The 17,638-nt window shown below is 33.8% G+C and overlaps 2 protein-coding genes across 5 annotated transcripts in view; both read left to right on the plus strand.

Annotated features, from left to right (window-relative positions):
• The first annotated feature begins 232 nt into the window (after window positions 1–232).
• Window positions 233–17,638, plus strand: part of LOC134535550 (checkpoint protein HUS1) — a 45,204-nt gene continuing 27,798 nt past the window's right edge. For all 4 annotated transcript variants that reach the window (XM_063374722.1, XM_063374721.1, XM_063374720.1 and 1 more), the window contains exon 1: window positions 233–394. In XM_063374722.1, the coding sequence (XP_063230792.1) occupies window positions 343–394 (52 nt within the window). In that variant the 5' untranslated portion in view covers window positions 233–342. The remainder of the gene's footprint in view (window positions 395–17,638) is intronic.
• LOC134535548 (hamartin) lies at window positions 391–3,787 on the plus strand. Its single transcript, XM_063374717.1, has one exon. The coding sequence runs from the start codon at window positions 644–646 to the stop codon at window positions 3,500–3,502; it is 2,859 nt and encodes a 952-aa protein (XP_063230787.1). The 5' UTR covers window positions 391–643; the 3' UTR covers window positions 3,503–3,787.

The raw sequence follows: 17,638 nt of genomic DNA on the forward strand, positions 1-17,638 counted from the left end.
TCTTTATTTGAAAGTAGAGTGGTAATTCAATATAAATATATTTTCTAAAACAAAAGAGTAAATATGCTTGTGTTTCTCTAAATCTCCCTTTCTCTTCTAAAGAAAATAAAATTTTAATGAAAACTGAATTTAAAAAAAATGGAAGCCGGCATTTGTATAGTTGTATAAATCATGACCTCCATGGTATATGCTCCTCGTACCTGTATCTAATGTTCTATGGTATGCTCAATTATAAAAAAAAAATTGTTGTTTTGAATGTTGGCTATGTTGAGTAACTTTTGAAATGGTTATGTATGTATTTAAAGATTGATTTAACAATTTGCAAACTACTGGAATGTAACAATGAAGTTTCGAGCGGAAATGACCGAAATTTTGTGTATGAAGCAATTTGCAAGTAATGACCATTTATGAGTTTCTGCTATTTTACCGGGACCAATTAATATAATTATTTTGACTTTTTTTTTAATCTTCTAGCGGTGAAAGTGCTATGTTGTTTGTGGAAGTTATTCCTTATTAATGTTTTTGTTAGTTTCCAGAAGTTATAGCTGGAAACCAGTTAATTTTTTGTTGCAGTATGGCTGGCCTCTTTGTGTTACCGATGTAGTTAAGCGTTAGTTTCCAGCGAAATGATTGAAAGTCGAAAATGGAAGTGTCTGTCATATTTCAGCAGCTAGAATCTAACCAACCAGACGCTGTTGAAGAAGCAAAAAAATTATTTCATGAAGCTCTGAATTCAACTAAAGAGTCATGGCTAGTGAACAGTTTCTTGGATTATTTTATTAACACCAATTCTCCACGATGTGTGGAAATTCTGGTTGGTGTAAGAGAACCACATGACAAGCATTTATTTGATAGGCTTTTAGAGATGTTAAAAGGTTCATCAAAACTTCAAGCTCTGACCTTTCTAGGTCAAATTGTTCATGGACAACCCCCATGGTTATACAGAATAACCCAGCATCCACTTTTTAAAGAACTCGTGAAACTTCTGAGGACTGAAATGGATATACTCTCATTAATGAGTGCTCTTCTAGTCATAATTGTCTTACTGCCTATGTTTCCAGCTCTTGTGGGTGCACATCTTCAAGAATTGTTTGAAATATTTAGTCGCTTGGCTGCATGGAATACAAATAATCCTAACAAGTTGCCTGAAGAACATCTGTTACATTTACAAGTTAGTTTGTATTCATTATTTTTGCGTTTGTATGCAATGTATCCATGTAACTTTTTGTCCTACTTACGCCGTGAGTATGGACAGCCAGAATGCCTGGGAATATTTAGTCACACGATAAAGCCAATTCTAGATACGGTTAGAGTTCATCCTATGTTGGTCACAGCAACTAAAGATGCAGAGACAACAGCAGCTCGCTGGAAGAGCATGGAACATCATGATGTAATGGTAGAATGTGCCAAATTGGCTATAGATACTGTGGAGACAGTTCAGAGTAATCAGATTGAGCAGTCTAAAATTGTTCACTGTGCTTTGAAACATTCTAGCCATGACTTACTAATGCATCATCAACTTGAATTTACAAAAATAGTTGAATTGTTTAGTCCAAGCAGATATTGTGGCTTACAGAAAACACCTCCACTTCCGGAAACATTGCCTTCATCTATTCCTCAACCTTCTAGCTCTCAGATTCATGCAGTTCTACCATCTCAAGAAGGCACTTCTCCACCAGAAGCAGCTATAGAAGCTACTCCCGAAACTACACCTGTGAAAGACCCCAGGAGACCTCCATCGTCCAAGACTGTCAGAGCTCTGAACTCATTTAGTGAGACTACACCAACACATTCTCAACCATCTTCACCACTAAAAAAAGAACAGTCCCCTTTTCACTTTTTGGGGGAGCGACCATTGCGACGTGACTCGTTGATGTCGCGAAGAATACAGCTTGTGCAACAAGAAAAAGCAATTGCTACAGAACAGCCACCGAGTCCCATCATGCCGGAATTAGCACCAGAAGATCAGGAAGTTGTGGAGATAGTTGAACAGGGACAGCAACTGAAATCCCTGCAGCAACGAACATGTGACAGTGTGTTGCAGGAATTCCATCCCCATGTAGATGAGTACGAAGAATGCACTCGTGACAGTAGCTCGCCTTGCTGCAAGGGAGGGTTACATCTACCGACCAGCAATTCTATGCTTAGTTTAGCAGAAAGAGTTCAGCGCTTCTATGGCCCACAATCAGATGTTCATTGTGAAATGGAAAGTTTCTCGCCTGCGCAGTTTACGGAAAAGATGTCTATCGGTACTCAAACGGTATCCTCTGCTCCATATGAGCACCTTTTTCTCGGAATTGTTCCAGTTGTTTCCTCAAAGATTCTGTACTCTCCTGAAAACCTTTTAGATAAATACATAGAATATGTCGTGCATACAAATGATTCGGAATGTGAAGTATGGCGTCTTAAGGACCAACTCGTACTGTTTAACTTACAGCTTCAGTTTGAGAGACAGCGTCGTGAAGTTCATGCGGAAAGAAACAGACGACTACTTGGTAAATCTAGATCCAATAGGGCTTTGGAAGAGCACAATTCAGCACTGTGTGATCAGTTGTCATTGCTTCAAAGGGACAAGGAGTCACTCCACGTTCAGCTAGAAAGAATGAGAGAGGATAACTATTTACAAGAAGAACGGTTACAGGAGACTATTAGTTACTGGCAGAAACAGTTTTCTGCAGAGCAGAGGAAATCCAGAGACTTGGCAATGCAGGTGAACATCCAGGAGCAAGAGCTTGCAAAAGCAAAGGAGACGACTGCTGCTCTCAACCAGGAATTCTCCAAAGTAGAATCTGTGCTATTTGCAGCAACTAAAGATCATCCTCAGTCTGCAGTTATTGAACAGCTTCGGACTAGTTTGGAACAGGCCCACAAAGAAATAATTTTGATGGGGGAATTGCAACAAAAGTACAGAGAGAGATTTTCTCAATTGACAGTGTTACAGAACTTTGAGGAAGAAAAGGTGCAGTTACTAGAGTCGTACAGACAAGAGGTGCAGACGTGCCACGAGTTGTTGGAGGTGCGAACCTCAGAGCGGGATGCTTCGAATGCACGAGTATTGGAACTGGAAAAGGCCCTCCTAGGAAAAGACAACGTGATTGCGGAACAGAAACGCTTGCTGAAGAACGAGAAAGAGCAGTACTGCGGTCAGTTAGAGGCGGTGGAGAGCAAGTATAATGCTCAAAGAGCGCTCAACCAGAAGCTGGAAGAGTTTGTAATGGAACTGAACCAGAGGGGCACCAGAGGTAACAAGTCCCCCGACGACACTGCAAGCGTGAGCTCTGGGGAAAAACAGTTGGGGCCCAACTCACCGTTGTCGCAGTCCCTCTGTTCGGCGGAGGGCGTCTGCTTGTCGACCATCCTGGGGGGGCAGGGCATGGAGATGAAGGACTTGCAGCAGATCGTGGACAAGCCTTCTGTTAGTAGTTCTGCGAACGTCAGCTCCGATGATCTCGCGACTCCTTCCACGTCAGGTTTCACAACCGACGAACATTTGTTACTTTGAAAAGTACCCTATGTGTGTGCTGTTTGAAAAGAACTCCCCGTATTTTATATTTCGATCTCACGATCTAGGCTACTATTGTGTTACTTTTGCATGTGAAACACTTTGACGTGTTGCTATAGAGTACCTATCTTTGTTAGTGTTATTTTCGTGTTGGCTTGTCAATCCACTGTTTCAAGTTGTGGATAATGGGCTAGTTTTGCTTAAGTAATACACCAATAGTTAAATTTTCTTCCTCTTTCTCTCTCTCTTTGCTGTGAAATAATAATTAAATAATACCTTGTTGAATATGTTACGTTATTTATGAAATGCCAAAGTTTTGTAAGACATCCTTGTGGCTATTTTCTGTATTGTTTGACGTGCAGTAATGTTTTGCATTGTTGTTGTTATTGTTTGAACGCTGACGGGAGGAGTGTACACTAGTGGTATTCGTATGCTGTAATGTTGATATTTCACATTGCCTGATAGGACCCAAACCACCAAACAGTTAATGTAAAATAGCTTATACTTTACAAAAGACAGCTGTGCTTCCTATTTATTCAGATGCAAGTAGGTTTAGTGTATTATGAAAAAAATTTTCCATCATCTACCATAATTATGTCTTTGAGGGCTCTGTGACATTAGTGCTAATTTTTTGTTAAGAGATAATAACAAGGAACATAAAGTTAAGTAACTTAAAAGTACATAGTGGTAATACTTCAGATATCACCATTTGGCAGAATTAGGGTGTCACATTCTGGAAAGTCAGAGAAGTGGTAGTTGGTCTGTGAAAATCAGGGAATTTACTTCGAATCATGGATAATTCACCAGTAAAATTAATTTTTAGGGAAAATATTATGCTCCAGTCTGCATTCACCCAGACTGAAAGAATTTTTTTCCATATGGTGATTTAGTACATAGTCATATACACTATAATATGGCATATGCAAGGTTTTGTTTAAACTTGATTAGTTATGTAGATGGTGGAGGCTAGGTTTTCTTTATTTCTTTCAAAAAATTTCAAAATAGATAAATAATTTTCAAAAATAGTCAGGGAAATTTGTAATATTGGTCATTGAAAGTCAGGGAAATTTTGTTAAATTTGTGTGGACACCCTGAATATAGTCATTGTTCTTTTATTTGGCATGCTTAAGTTCGGCAAAATATATAATCTGGCACAGATTCTTTCCTGATTTTTTCCTGTGGATTCCTGTTTTTGTGTGGGTTAATCCTATGCTACATTCGTTATAACATGCAAACAACTTATAAATAGCACATTTGCACATGCACAGCCCTGAAGTCATAGATTCATTCGCTCACAACTCAGCAGTTTAAATCATTTCAACATTTTTTTCCCCCTAATTTACTTCTGTCCAAATTTTCATTTTCAAATGCTTGAATTCTTGGTTATTTATGGAAGCAGTTGTTTACCTAAATAAAAGCATTAATTTCACAGATTTGTTTTTAATGTTTAGGAAGAATAAACTGCAAAAATTTCCCTGTAAATAAATACTTATTCAAATGTGTTTTCGCTCTTTCTCTTGGAAATGCACATATCAAAACAACTGTCAGTTATTCTATGCCACTGACATAGTGTTTGCCGATTGGGTGCAACAGATATCGGTGCACAGCACAGAGAAAAGTTAGAAGTTTGTCTACTGTCTGTATGCCATGCACGTACTGTTTTGCTGTTTGTGTGCCTTCAGCTTCTCTGCACACTGTTGTGAATGTAGCCTATACATATCATGTTTGCGCAATATTACAACTATGTACGTACTACATACAGTGTACAGCCATAGAGTAGCTTATTACAGCTTAATTGAAATTTCATTGTACTGTGTATGAAATTTTTTTTTGTATTCCCATTAACTTTGAATAATCAAGCAAAATCGCTAATCCAGTACAGCCCTTGTCCCGAATGTGTAGGATTAATGAACTTTTACAGTATGTGTGTTATATATACAATAATGCGGAATTGTGGCAGTTTGTGAAGTGAACAAAATTCTGAAAGTTTATTCCATATAAAGTAGTTTACCAATAGTAGAAATGTATTTAAAAAGGCAAGTTAGAAATATACACCTTCAACATTACAAGAAAATTAATACATTATAAGATTGGCTGCAGTGCTGACAGAGGGGGGGGGGGGGGGATCCCTTGGGCCTGGCCACCAGGGGGCTTAGTTGAGTTTTGAAGAAAAAAATTATGATTAAGTTTGCTGTGATAGAAGTATGAAAATTACAGGTGTGGTACTAATAGATTTATTGGAAACCTTACAAGTTGTGTGATACACGGAGATCATGTTAACAGTTATGGCCATAGTAACGAGTACAGTCTTAACTTTTTTTTTTAAAATGGGGGGGTAGGAAAACTTGAATAAGTAATGGGAACAACAAATAATTTTGCCCCCGGGCCCTTAGTTTCTTTCTTCATCCGTGAGTGGCCTTAAATGTTAGCACAAGTAAAGATCAGTTTAAACCTTTAAACAGGACAAGAAATATTAAATAAACATCAAGCTTAAAGTAAATAGGCTATTACTATTCATATAGAACCATTGAGGACCTACATATCTTGGACAGCTATACTTGAATCAAATGAGTCCATGTTGAACCTAGGCAACTATGCTTGATTCTTTGAGGTCTGAGAAACCAGAATGGTTCAACAGCAAACATATAGTGATGTGACTGTTTAAAATGTTTCATGAATAACCTCAAAGTTATTTTTATTTTCTACATGTGTACACCTTTCTGGGTGTCTACTGACCCTGGAAAACCTGGAAATATCAGGGAATTTTTGTTTGGTAGGTTGTAGTTGGCAATACGTTTTTTGTTTATTGATCATCTTGCATTGGCGTGGCATCATGTGTATCCCCTCCCATTTTTATTTTTGAATGGCAAATAACGAACAATTCCCACGTCCAAATTCTTTTATTTACCATCGGATTCGGAAGTGGCATCAAATCACGTGATACAAACTGGTTCAAGATGGTCTGTTATCCTGCTGACGTGACGTGCTGCAGCATGTGCTTCCCACATTCAGATTATACCGACAGGTGCATTTAATTTTAAGTATCTATGGATGCCCTCAACGTAAACTGGACATTTTTGTTAGCGTTGAAAATACATATCACAGACACTTTTGGTGAAGATTCACCATCTTTGCTAGAAATTGGTAGCTGTGGGCTTCATACGGTCCATGGTGCTTTCAAAACTGGAATTTCTGTTACACAATGGGATGTTTTTAGTTTTTTGAGGCACAGTTACTATTTGTTTAAGCACATATCTGCAAGGAGGGCAGATTACATTAGAATAACTGGATCAGAGCTTTTTCCCAAGAAATTTTGTGCAATCATATGGAATACTGCAGTTGCTGAGCGTGCCATGAAAACGTTACCCCACCTAAAGAAATTGGTTAGTGAAGTTTCTATTTCATCTCTCTCTTTCAGTGTAGTGAAATGTGCTCTTGAAGATAATCTTCTAAAAGTAAAATTGACATTCTTCCTTTTTTTGGCATCAGAGCTGGAATTGTTTCTCACAATGTTCCAAAGTGAAGCACCCATGGCACCTTTTCTCTATGATTCACTGGTTTTATTAGCTTTGGTAGGAAAATTTTGAAACCAGAAGTACTGAAGAGCTTTAGGGAGAAACGCAATGTATCTCCATTGGATGTAGATAACCAGGAAAATCTATTGACTGCTAACAATATCAAGTTGGGTTATGCAGTACGCCATGCCATCAGGAAAGAGAAAGTACCAGAAAAGTCTGTCCTGTTACAGAAAAATGATAGGACTTGTCTAAAGGTTATGGTAAAAAAACTTCAAGACAAAAGTCCCCTGAAGTACAATCTTACCAAGGGAATTTCCTGCTTATGTCCGTCTGTGGCTTTAAATTCGGGTGTGAGGAAACAGCGTGTGAAGTACAGTTTAGAATGTTGTCTTCAAAATAGGTGGCTATCAGGACAAGAAACTGATAACATTGAGTGATCATATCAGTTGGTATGTTCCTTGCAAGATTCTGCAGCACTGTTCTCGTCTTTTTCTCGAGAAGACGGGCGCCTTGATCACTTGTGGATGCTCATTCTTAAGGCATATACAGTAGCTTCCAAAACAGGCCTTCTAAAGTTTGTGAGGATGGTGTTGGTACTTTCCCATGGAAATGCATTATTGGAAAGAGGATTTTCAGTGAATTCTAATCAGCTGACTGAAAACTTGCAGGAAGAAATACTGATCGCACAAAGACAGATGTATGACTTTGTTCAACGTTCTGGAGGTGTAGAGCAGTATGTAAGAAATGCTAGTTGTAGGCGTAAGGAAGCCCTGCAAACAAAACAAAAAGAAAAGGAAGCTACAGACAAGAAGAAGGCAGAAAAAAGAAGAGTTGAAGAGGAGATCAAGGCATTGCAGTTGAAGAAGGCTCGAATGTTGGATTTGGCTCGTTCTGAAGTAAGTGCAATAGACGCAAAAGTTGAGTCACTGAGAAATTGATGGAAGCTTCCTTTTACTAATTTTTTTTTGCAAAAGGAAGTGTGTGAAATATTTGTAGCAGCATCTTTTATTTGCCATCAATTGAGTCACTTTGGCCACGTTTGGAAGAAGGTAATTTTTTTACTAATTTAAGTAAGTTGAAATACTTTGAAACCCGTCATTGTAATATTATGCAATTTTTTTCAGTTTCTTGGAATGTCGTAATTGTGTTAAAGAAAACCTGGAAAAATTCAGTTTTAGACCTGGAAAACCTGGAAAAATCAGGGAATTTAATTTACTAGATCTGGTAGACACCCTGACCTTTGTAAACTCGTTTGTAATTTGTAGCAAACAATAAGGAAGTGATGAACCCAGCAACATTTTGTGAGAGCTACTTCACATGTTATGATGAAAAGATGACATTCATATACTAGAAACATATTTAAGTTGCATATTACGTAATTCATCTTGCCAAAAGTGTTACTGCAGTGAAACAAAATGTGTGTTAATGGTAGGTATTGCATAATTATTTCACATAGTAACATTTCTAAAATAACTATCATGTTGTTGACTTCCAAAGAAAGGCAAATGTTTGTACTGTAATATGTTTTTAAACAGTACAGTTGAAAAAAACTCTCAAAATAAATTATAGAACATTTTTTTTTCAAACTAGTATCTAAATTTACAAATATTCATTCCTTGCAAAAAAATTTAGCCAGAAATATGGTCAGAAACCACTAAAATTGTTTTCTAAACTACTGGAATTTCTTTCTGTTATGATTAATAAAGCAAATAACTACACATATTGCAGTGAAATGTTTCTGTGAACAATTTAGCACTATAACTTGATTATGGTCATGGTTATATGGTCATGATCATAAGTTTATAAATCTAGGCTTCTACAACAGCACATCATGTAACTTTAGGGAACATTGAAGGTTTTGCATCCACGCACATAGTTTGTAAAAGGTTAATCACAGAAAACTACGAACCACCTCACTCCTAAATCATAAAGGATATTAACTCATTACCTCCTAATCCCATAAACTTCCTAGGTATTGCATTTCATGATCCCTTTCATACTCATTGGTCTAGTAATTGATCCCTCTCTCTCGTCCTTCTGTCTTCTATTCATACAATTGTGCACACTCACTCATTCACTCATTCACTCATTCACTTACTCACTCACTCACTCACTCACTCACTCACTCACAGGAATTTGGTTTTTATGTTACCCTAATTACATCATGAACATTTCAAAATCATTCTGTGGTAGTAGCAATAGAAAACCCTAAACAGAATTTTGCAGTGACATTTTTGTTTTATTCTCATTATATGAATACATACATATGTTGAATAATCCTAAATGCACGAAAACCGAAAAAAATCTAGTGAGCATGATGGTGGTTCTAATAAAGGCACATTAATTTATATACTTATTATTAACAGACATTTGGTTCAAGTATTTAGCAAACTGTAGGGTGTATTTTCTTAGTTAAAAAAATATGTGACATTTGGGCAAATTCTGTTAGTTTTCCAGTACATGTTATTTTCATATATATTTTCAGAAACCTACTTGGAAGGAATATTATTACAAGCAAGTTATAATGAAATGTGACATATGATGCAAGCTTTAGAGAATAATAACTTTTAGAGTAGAGGAGGGTTGGAACTGCAAAAAAAAAAAAATAGGGAAATAAAAGGAGTTGGTAGTTTTTGGTTATTTATTATTCATACCCAATATCTTATATCCTTCTTTATTAGCCTTGGAGATATGAGCATTATAAAACAACATTCATCTCATTTTCATCCCTTTAGGTAATGATATACAGTCTAGTGTTTAAGTTAGCAAAATACATTATTAGTTTAATCAAAATCCATTCAGTAGTTTTTGCATAATGCTGGAACAAATATACTCATAGACATTGTCTTGTAAGGGTGATTTACATTGAATTTAATAGGTATGAAGTTTGATATGTTATCAATGTGCCCGTGTATAGGTTGTAAAGCTGTTTTTCCACATTCACTTTTTTGAAGTTAAGTTAAATTTTATTGTAACGTGGAAATTGATCCAGCTTAAATATTACACAAATGTAATGTAGGAGCAGAAAAATGATAGTTTCCTTGATTTTCTGTAGTGAAAGTGAAAGCTAGTCTCTTTTGAGATATGAAAACTATGGCTTTGAAATAGCACAGAGTTACGTATATTATGTGAAAAATATGATTGTTTTACAAAATTATGTATGCAGAAGCTATGGTGTAAATCAAATTAGTGTTTTTGTGTACAAAATTAATTTTAAAAATAAATAAACAATCTAGTGCTGAAAGGTTTTTGATACACACTAACACTAAATTTGTGCTTCACTATTTAATAATTTTTACAGGACTGAGATATATTTGATAATATAGCTAGACTTTCATGATACGACATGCTTAACTTACTGTGAATTAAGTGTTTTAGTACAAACATTGACATAAAGATGTTAACATAATAGCTCCATGATAACTTCAATGTGAATTATCCTTTATAGATATGGATTTCCCTTTTTTTTAAAAATATATTTCTTAAATACACAATCATCTATGTTTACTTCCATTTCGATATAGATTTTTTTTTAAACCCCTATGTAGCTTTCTGCTGAATAATTAATTACTAGCTTACATTTTAATAGCATTTTGAAAGAAATTGTAGTTTACACACAAGATAATTTGTGATGGTTGTCAGTTTAATGATAATGTTTATAGTACTTTCTTTTTTCTTTTTTGAAATTTTATATAAATTTATTTGACAGTTTATGTTTTTACCACTTGTGTTATTGTTTGTCAACATTGAACAACTGCAAATTTACAACAAATGGTGGCTTGAAAAAAAAAAAATTAATTCAATCTTTTAACCTTTTGCATTAAGGCTTCAGTTCCCCCAGTCATAATGGATTATTGCATTTTTATTCATATATTTTTTTTTTAATCCTGTAGATGTTACATATATAAGTATTGTATTTTGTGTTTGGTTTATGATTTTGTTGTCAGATTTATGTTATACGTCAGACTTCTTTTAAAAGTTGGCACGTACCAATTGCATAGTTTTCACTCACCAGAAGATAATTTTCTGTTTTTACACAGCTGGGAAATGCATACAACTTATATAGTCCCTTTTTGAAATATGATATCTTCATAAATATCTGGAATTATAAAACAAAAAATTAAATTACAACATGGTGGTTGAAGACAAAGCTTTTTACATACTTTTAAAAAATTATAGTGTGTGTGTGTGGCAGTATCGTGCTGGAAAGCGTGCCTTGAATAGTTTTAAAGAATCAGTGGGCACGTTCCCTCGCTGCTTCTTGGCTTTTCTGAGTGGTAACCAGTTGATCTTTTGGCTGGCTTTAGAAATGTGTTCATAAAATTTGTTGGTATCTAGCGAATCAGATCCCAACAGTAATATGGCCCATGCCCCAGTACTGCTATGACAATGTTTTTAACCTCTTGTGCACACTCCTGTCCATGTGCCGAGTTATTTTGGGTAGGTTTGTTATGTGTGTTTGGAACTTAGAGAAGCAGCTAGGTCGTACATTCCAAGGCTCATGAGAATGCTTGTGTTCACTTATATAACAGTTTATTGTATGTATATTCTATGGATCAAAGTGTTTTTAAAATTGGAACAAATGCAACAAATAACCACAGTAATTATTTTCTCATGGCCCTAAATATTCAGAAATATATCTTTATCAATGAGGAATAATTTAAAACTTACATAATATTAAAAATCTTACTAGACACTATTGTAGTGCATTTAAAAATTAAAATGTTGAAATGAGATTTTTTTAATCATTTAGTTGTGTGTTTTATCTGTTGCATTTTTCACTGTATGTTCTTGGGATAAGTTTCTGGCGATTAAGTGGGCAAAGAGAGAGACAAACTTTAGAGGGAAAATCCTGAAAATTGCTGTCTATGCTGACAATGTTAAGGCATTTAAGTACACAAATACTATTTTCTATATTTTTTCTCACAAATTATTAAAAGTATTTACATTTGTTAAAATTTTGGCACTCCATATAAGGGAGAATGTGAATGGAAACTGTGCATTGTTTCTTATTCAAGATGTTGGCTTAAGATATGTTTTCACGTGTGTTGCTAATGATTGGAGCAGGCTGTTTGTTAAGCATATGATTGATGTTATATTCACAGTATTATTGCTTGCATGATTTTTTTTTGTTGTTGTTTGGTTTGTTGGATATTTTAGTCTGTTTTTAGCATGTTTTTATTAGCTCACTTTGGGAAATGTATGTTCGGGTAGAATTTTGTAATTCAATTTTAACTAACTTCCTGATGAGTTATAGACTTGAAATTTTGAACATAGCTTTGGATTGGATGACATTGCAAGAAAATTAAGAGAAAAAGAAAGTAAATGTGACAACCGTGAATACAAATCAAAACAAAAAAAAAATCTAAATCATTAATGAAAACATGTAGAAAAAAATTCAATCAACTTGACAGCCCTTGGCAACAGCTGCCTGCTAATTCAAATGAGCAGTTCATAGATGTTTTCAACGGAAACAAGTGGTGATAGCAGGAAGGAGACGGCATGCTGTGACATAATTGAAGTCACATTTTTACCTCGCCATTGCTGTATTGGTTGGCCAAAAGATTATCCGTTCTGTCTAAAACATTGCAGAAATTATGCTTTATAATGTCTGGTTCTGTTAGTAAGAATGAATTAGAAACTCCTTTGTAAAAACAGTCACTGTCATTAGAAAATGTCTTTTAAAACTTTTAACTCCATGGAAACACTAACCTTCAGGCCATTGTTCGGTGTATATTTTATAATAGATTTGAAAGTAACTTCTCGATGAGCTAGTGACTTGAATATCGCTTACTTCTTGTTGAAAGATACAAACATAAGAAAGCAATTTTTTTGTTTGTTTGCAATATGCTATTGAATAATTGAGTTTACATCTAGGCCTATGTATAATATTTATCTTGCATAGAAATTGATTTATCATATTCAAAAATGTAAGTAAACCAGAATGTTCTCTTGATTTATTTTTTAATTAATTTTATATGTTACAATTGTAGAATTCAATATTAGTTAGAAGTTCTTTCCCGCATAATTATAAATGTAACACAGCTTCCGCTAAAACTATGATGGGCCTGCACAGACCATAAAATGCAAGGCTGTACAGTGGCACATGCTGTTGTATAATTCGGATCTGTCCTGTTTACTAAGGGCAGGCGTATGTCGCATTAAGTCGTGTCATATCACTGGCTGAATTAAGAATAGTGGAGCTCGATTGCTCGAAACTCACTGGCAAGAGAAAATGCAATAAAGGAGATGAAAAGAATTTGACAACTAGCACTGTAAATTAGTCATATATTTTAAAATTGTTAAAAAAAAAATCTCTGGCGTTAATTTGTAATAATATTTAAGTTAAAGTACCCAGTAGTTGCACAGGAACTAATATGTGTTCACTTCTTGTTTTTGTATATTTGTATTTATAAGTATAGAATTATAAATACATGGATAATCAAAGTCATGAGTAGCTACTGTGTATTTTACCTTAAATATGAATTTTATAAAATATACAAGTAATTTTTATTGTAATAGTTCAATATGTGATTTACAATTTTCTATTTCAAATATGCTTAAATCAAAAGAAACTGAAATAAACCTAATAGTTTTCGTATATCTTTGTCATTATCTCATCAAGATGTTTAAAACTGATTGAAAAATTTCATGCAAACAAGGCTAAAAGTATAAAATAGTTACTAGTAATTTTTTTTAATATATCACATTTTTAGAACTAACTAAAAAGTATAAAATAATTTCTCTTAGTCTCATAAATATTCAAAACCAATTCATATTTTTAAAAACTTACAAATTTTTCCGAAAATTTGTGATTGTGAATTTTTAATAGCTATGATGTACTGGTAATATTTACTTAAACAAAAAATGTGGGGCGCATGCAATACATATTTGTTTATCGTGTAGGTAATCTGTACGAATGAGAATACTTATGAATCAATCCATATCGTTTGCATTGTGATAAAATTGTTAGTCGAACTCTTAATACATTAAGTAGATTATTATGACTTAGGTTGTTGAGAAACAAATAATTGATGTATTAATAGTTTTAACTATTTTATTACACTGAAAATGATATGGAGTGATTTATTATACTTAGTTTTATAATTAATACATACTCTCTATATGTTTTAACATTTATGTATTAATGTTCAACTGAAAATTTTGTAATATTGTTAGTAAAATATTAATACATATTTTTCATTTTATATATTACCAGTATTATCATAGCTATTAAAAATTCACTATCACAATTTTTAACAGAAAAACTGTATGATTTTAAAAATATGAGTGGAGTTTTGAATTTTTTTGAGACTAAGAGAAATGATATTATACTTTTTAGTTCATTTTAAAAGTGGTATATTAAGAACAAATGTTATAAGTAATTATTAACAGACAAGATAGAAAAATAAAAATTATTTTAAAGTATTTTTTTGTTATTATAGTTAATGATCTATTTGATGATCATGATCTGTATGATTTTGAAGGGTTTACCAAAAGAATTTTATCATAGAAAAAAAATCATGTATGTATTTACTTATTCAAGATAAATTTCACTTTGATGTCTACTAAGTTCTGTGTAGATTTTTTTGCAACTGAGTTATTAAAATTAATTTTGTCGGAAGTGATACGGTAACATTGTCATTTTTCGCAGACCATTTTATTTTGTGCTTTCTGTGATTTGTTTCTAAATTTAGTTAATGATTTTGTCCCCAAACACAAGTTTTTATAAATAAAAAACAATAGGTTGATTAGAAAGGTATACAGCTATCTTTTCTGTTCTATGATTTTAGTAAGTAATGCCTATAATGTCTGCCAAAACAGAGTTTAAATACAAGTAGTCAGTAATTTTTTTGTGCTGTATTGTAACATTGGTCTTGCTCGGTCAATAGTGAGGTTGCACTTACAGTCTGCTGTTTGTACGCACGTGGGTGTAATGATGTACATTATGTTCTTGTTTTTTAATGTATTTTTACATCAGTGCTTCTATAAATTCGTTAGCAGCACACATGGTACATGCTAATAACTAAATGTATTGAAGACCCTGCACGTATTTTAGAACTGCTGTGAGTATGTATGATTTGTCAAGTGTTTTGTTTTGGCAGATTTCAAACTATGTGTCAGTTTGAGCAAAAAGCTCAAGTTTGTACATTCAGGAAGTAAGCAAATGTAAACCAAATTTTACTGCAGAAATGTTCAGATGACTTTGTAATACATAGTTGTATGTTGTAATTTTTAAGATGAATTATAAAAATAATTTTTTGAATATGTGTGAGATGATGGTAAGTTAAAGTTTGTAAAATATCAGAAACTCAGCTATGGATGCCAGTACAGATTTACTATTCCCAGTTCTTCAAAAGCTATTTTTCATGTAAAATTTAATAATTTAAAGTGTGTTGATACAGTTCAATATTTGGGTATGAGTGGTGTTATAATTTGATAGCAAGATTTTTTTTTATTTTCCTGCATAAGTATTTCCAGTAATTAATCAGTTGCTGTAATATTGACTATGGTTCATCGTGCAAAATTTTGTGTGTGTTGGGGTGGTGGTGGGGGGTTGCAAGAGGGGAGAAGGGAATGCAGGACTCATTCAGGCCATAGCTTGATTTTCACTTCATGCTTTTCATGCATTTTACCACTAATCCTTTCTGTAATGTTTCTTCTGTGAGTGGTATGTTTTATATCAAAGAGTTAGCTCAGGTTAAGTTTTTTTTAGGAAAACCCCTGCTTATTATGTTAATTGTTATGCTCATATTCTGTAAATTATATAAAAAAAATATTTTAAAGTTGGCTAAGTACAAATAACATTAAGCATCCTGGTCACTTTCTGATATAATATAATTATTTCATTTGGTTTAATAATGGGCTTGTTCATATTCTTTTGGTTTGAAAGATTTGGTATGCAATATTCAAAGTGATTGATGTTGGTTTGGTCCGTGAAGTCTCGTAGATGTGCATTGCTGATACATCATGCTAGTTCAGTGTATCCATGCATGGGCTAGAGGCGTCTCATGCGTGAGCCGGCATCCCCTAGTGCTCTCGCGCATCCAGAGGTCGAACACAACAAACACTTCCGGCTAGGCACGGGGCCTGTGTTGCCTGTGTTGCCTGTGTTGGTCGACTGTGTGGTACAGTTACGTGTGAGCCAAACAATCTCGTACAGGTGTAGGACTGTCAATGTCAATGAGGCCATTGGAAATTGTTGTTTTAAATTGACTTAAAACTGCATTGAAGGTTTTTTTTTACAATTTTAGAAATGTTAAAAAATAATAAATATGAATTCATCTCACTCCTACTTCAATATAAACGTAGTGTAGTTATTAATAAAAATGAATGAATAGAGCTTAATTTTTTGTTGACATCAGGGATATTAGAGACTTGTCGCTTTATCACATACTATAACCGCAAAAAATTCAGAGTCTTCGCTTCAGTATGAACTCACTGCATATTTTACGCGTGCGTGATAGTTTATGTATAACTTGTTATTGAAAGAGGAGAGGTCAGATCTTCTTAATCCTCCACTTGCGGCATGCACACTGATTACTTGTTCAAAGCGAAGTACACTAAATATAAGTATTTTTGGAAAGCTGATCAGCTTTCATAAAGTAAAATGAAATTAGAAAACAGCAATTCAAAGTTGTTCCAAAAATACACTGTTTCCCAACTTTATTTTTATAAGAAAATTTTGGGCCATTAATAATTTATATGTATGTAGTTGTAAATTAAACAGTGTGCACGCTATTGGTCTGGTTCCATTCTAATGCATACGTTCAGCATGGAGGAATCAAATAATTGGCTGGCAGGTTGTGGGGTACAGTGTTCTGATGGGCAGGGTTCAGAGAAGCAGCTGTCAGAGTGCTACTTGGAAGTTTTGTGGTTTCACACGTACATGCATTAAACACTTGCCAATGTACATCTAAACATAACACTTTTTTTCCTCTTCAAATTATGCATAGATAGAAATTTAAACATTTCATTAAAGTTATTCTGTATTTTAGTGTTGCCTACTAGAAGGTTTTAATGTCACTGGCATTCATTCTGAAGTATTATTTAAATCTAGGTACCTACTTTAAATATTTTCAATTTTTTTTCTGGGTTCATGATTATTCACACAATATATTTTATTTTATCTCTGTATTATTTGCCTTTTTCAATTCTCTCTTGTGTTAGCTATAGTTTAATATTCATGCACATTTACTCAAAATTTTATTTTGTCTGTAAGCAATTTTTTTTACTTTTAGTGCGGTAGCTGTGAATATTCTATGCCAAGTAGTAGAACATAGTTACTGTGTTATTGTTTATCATCAAAAGTACAATAAATTTTACTTTGTCTGAATTTCATTGTAAAGATTGGTTTTTTAAAACAGGTTTTTATCAATACTGTGGTTTTAATATAACTTTATCTAAATAATATTTACCTCTAAAAAATTACAGCAGTATGAAAAAAAAGTAATATAATTGACAAATAAAAATTATTTTGAATTGTCTTACATCATATATCATGCTGCTGATTATTAGAGCTTAAAAGTAAGTTTTGGAAACTGGTTGGGTTGATTCAAGTTTTTTTACCAGAAAATTTTTGCTGAAGGTAACATTGCTATTAAGAACAGAATTTTGT

Source organism: Bacillus rossius, chromosome 8 (assembly GCF_032445375.1).
Source record: "Bacillus rossius redtenbacheri isolate Brsri chromosome 8, Brsri_v3, whole genome shotgun sequence".
Classification (NCBI taxonomy): domain Eukaryota; kingdom Metazoa; phylum Arthropoda; class Insecta; order Phasmatodea; family Bacillidae; genus Bacillus; species Bacillus rossius.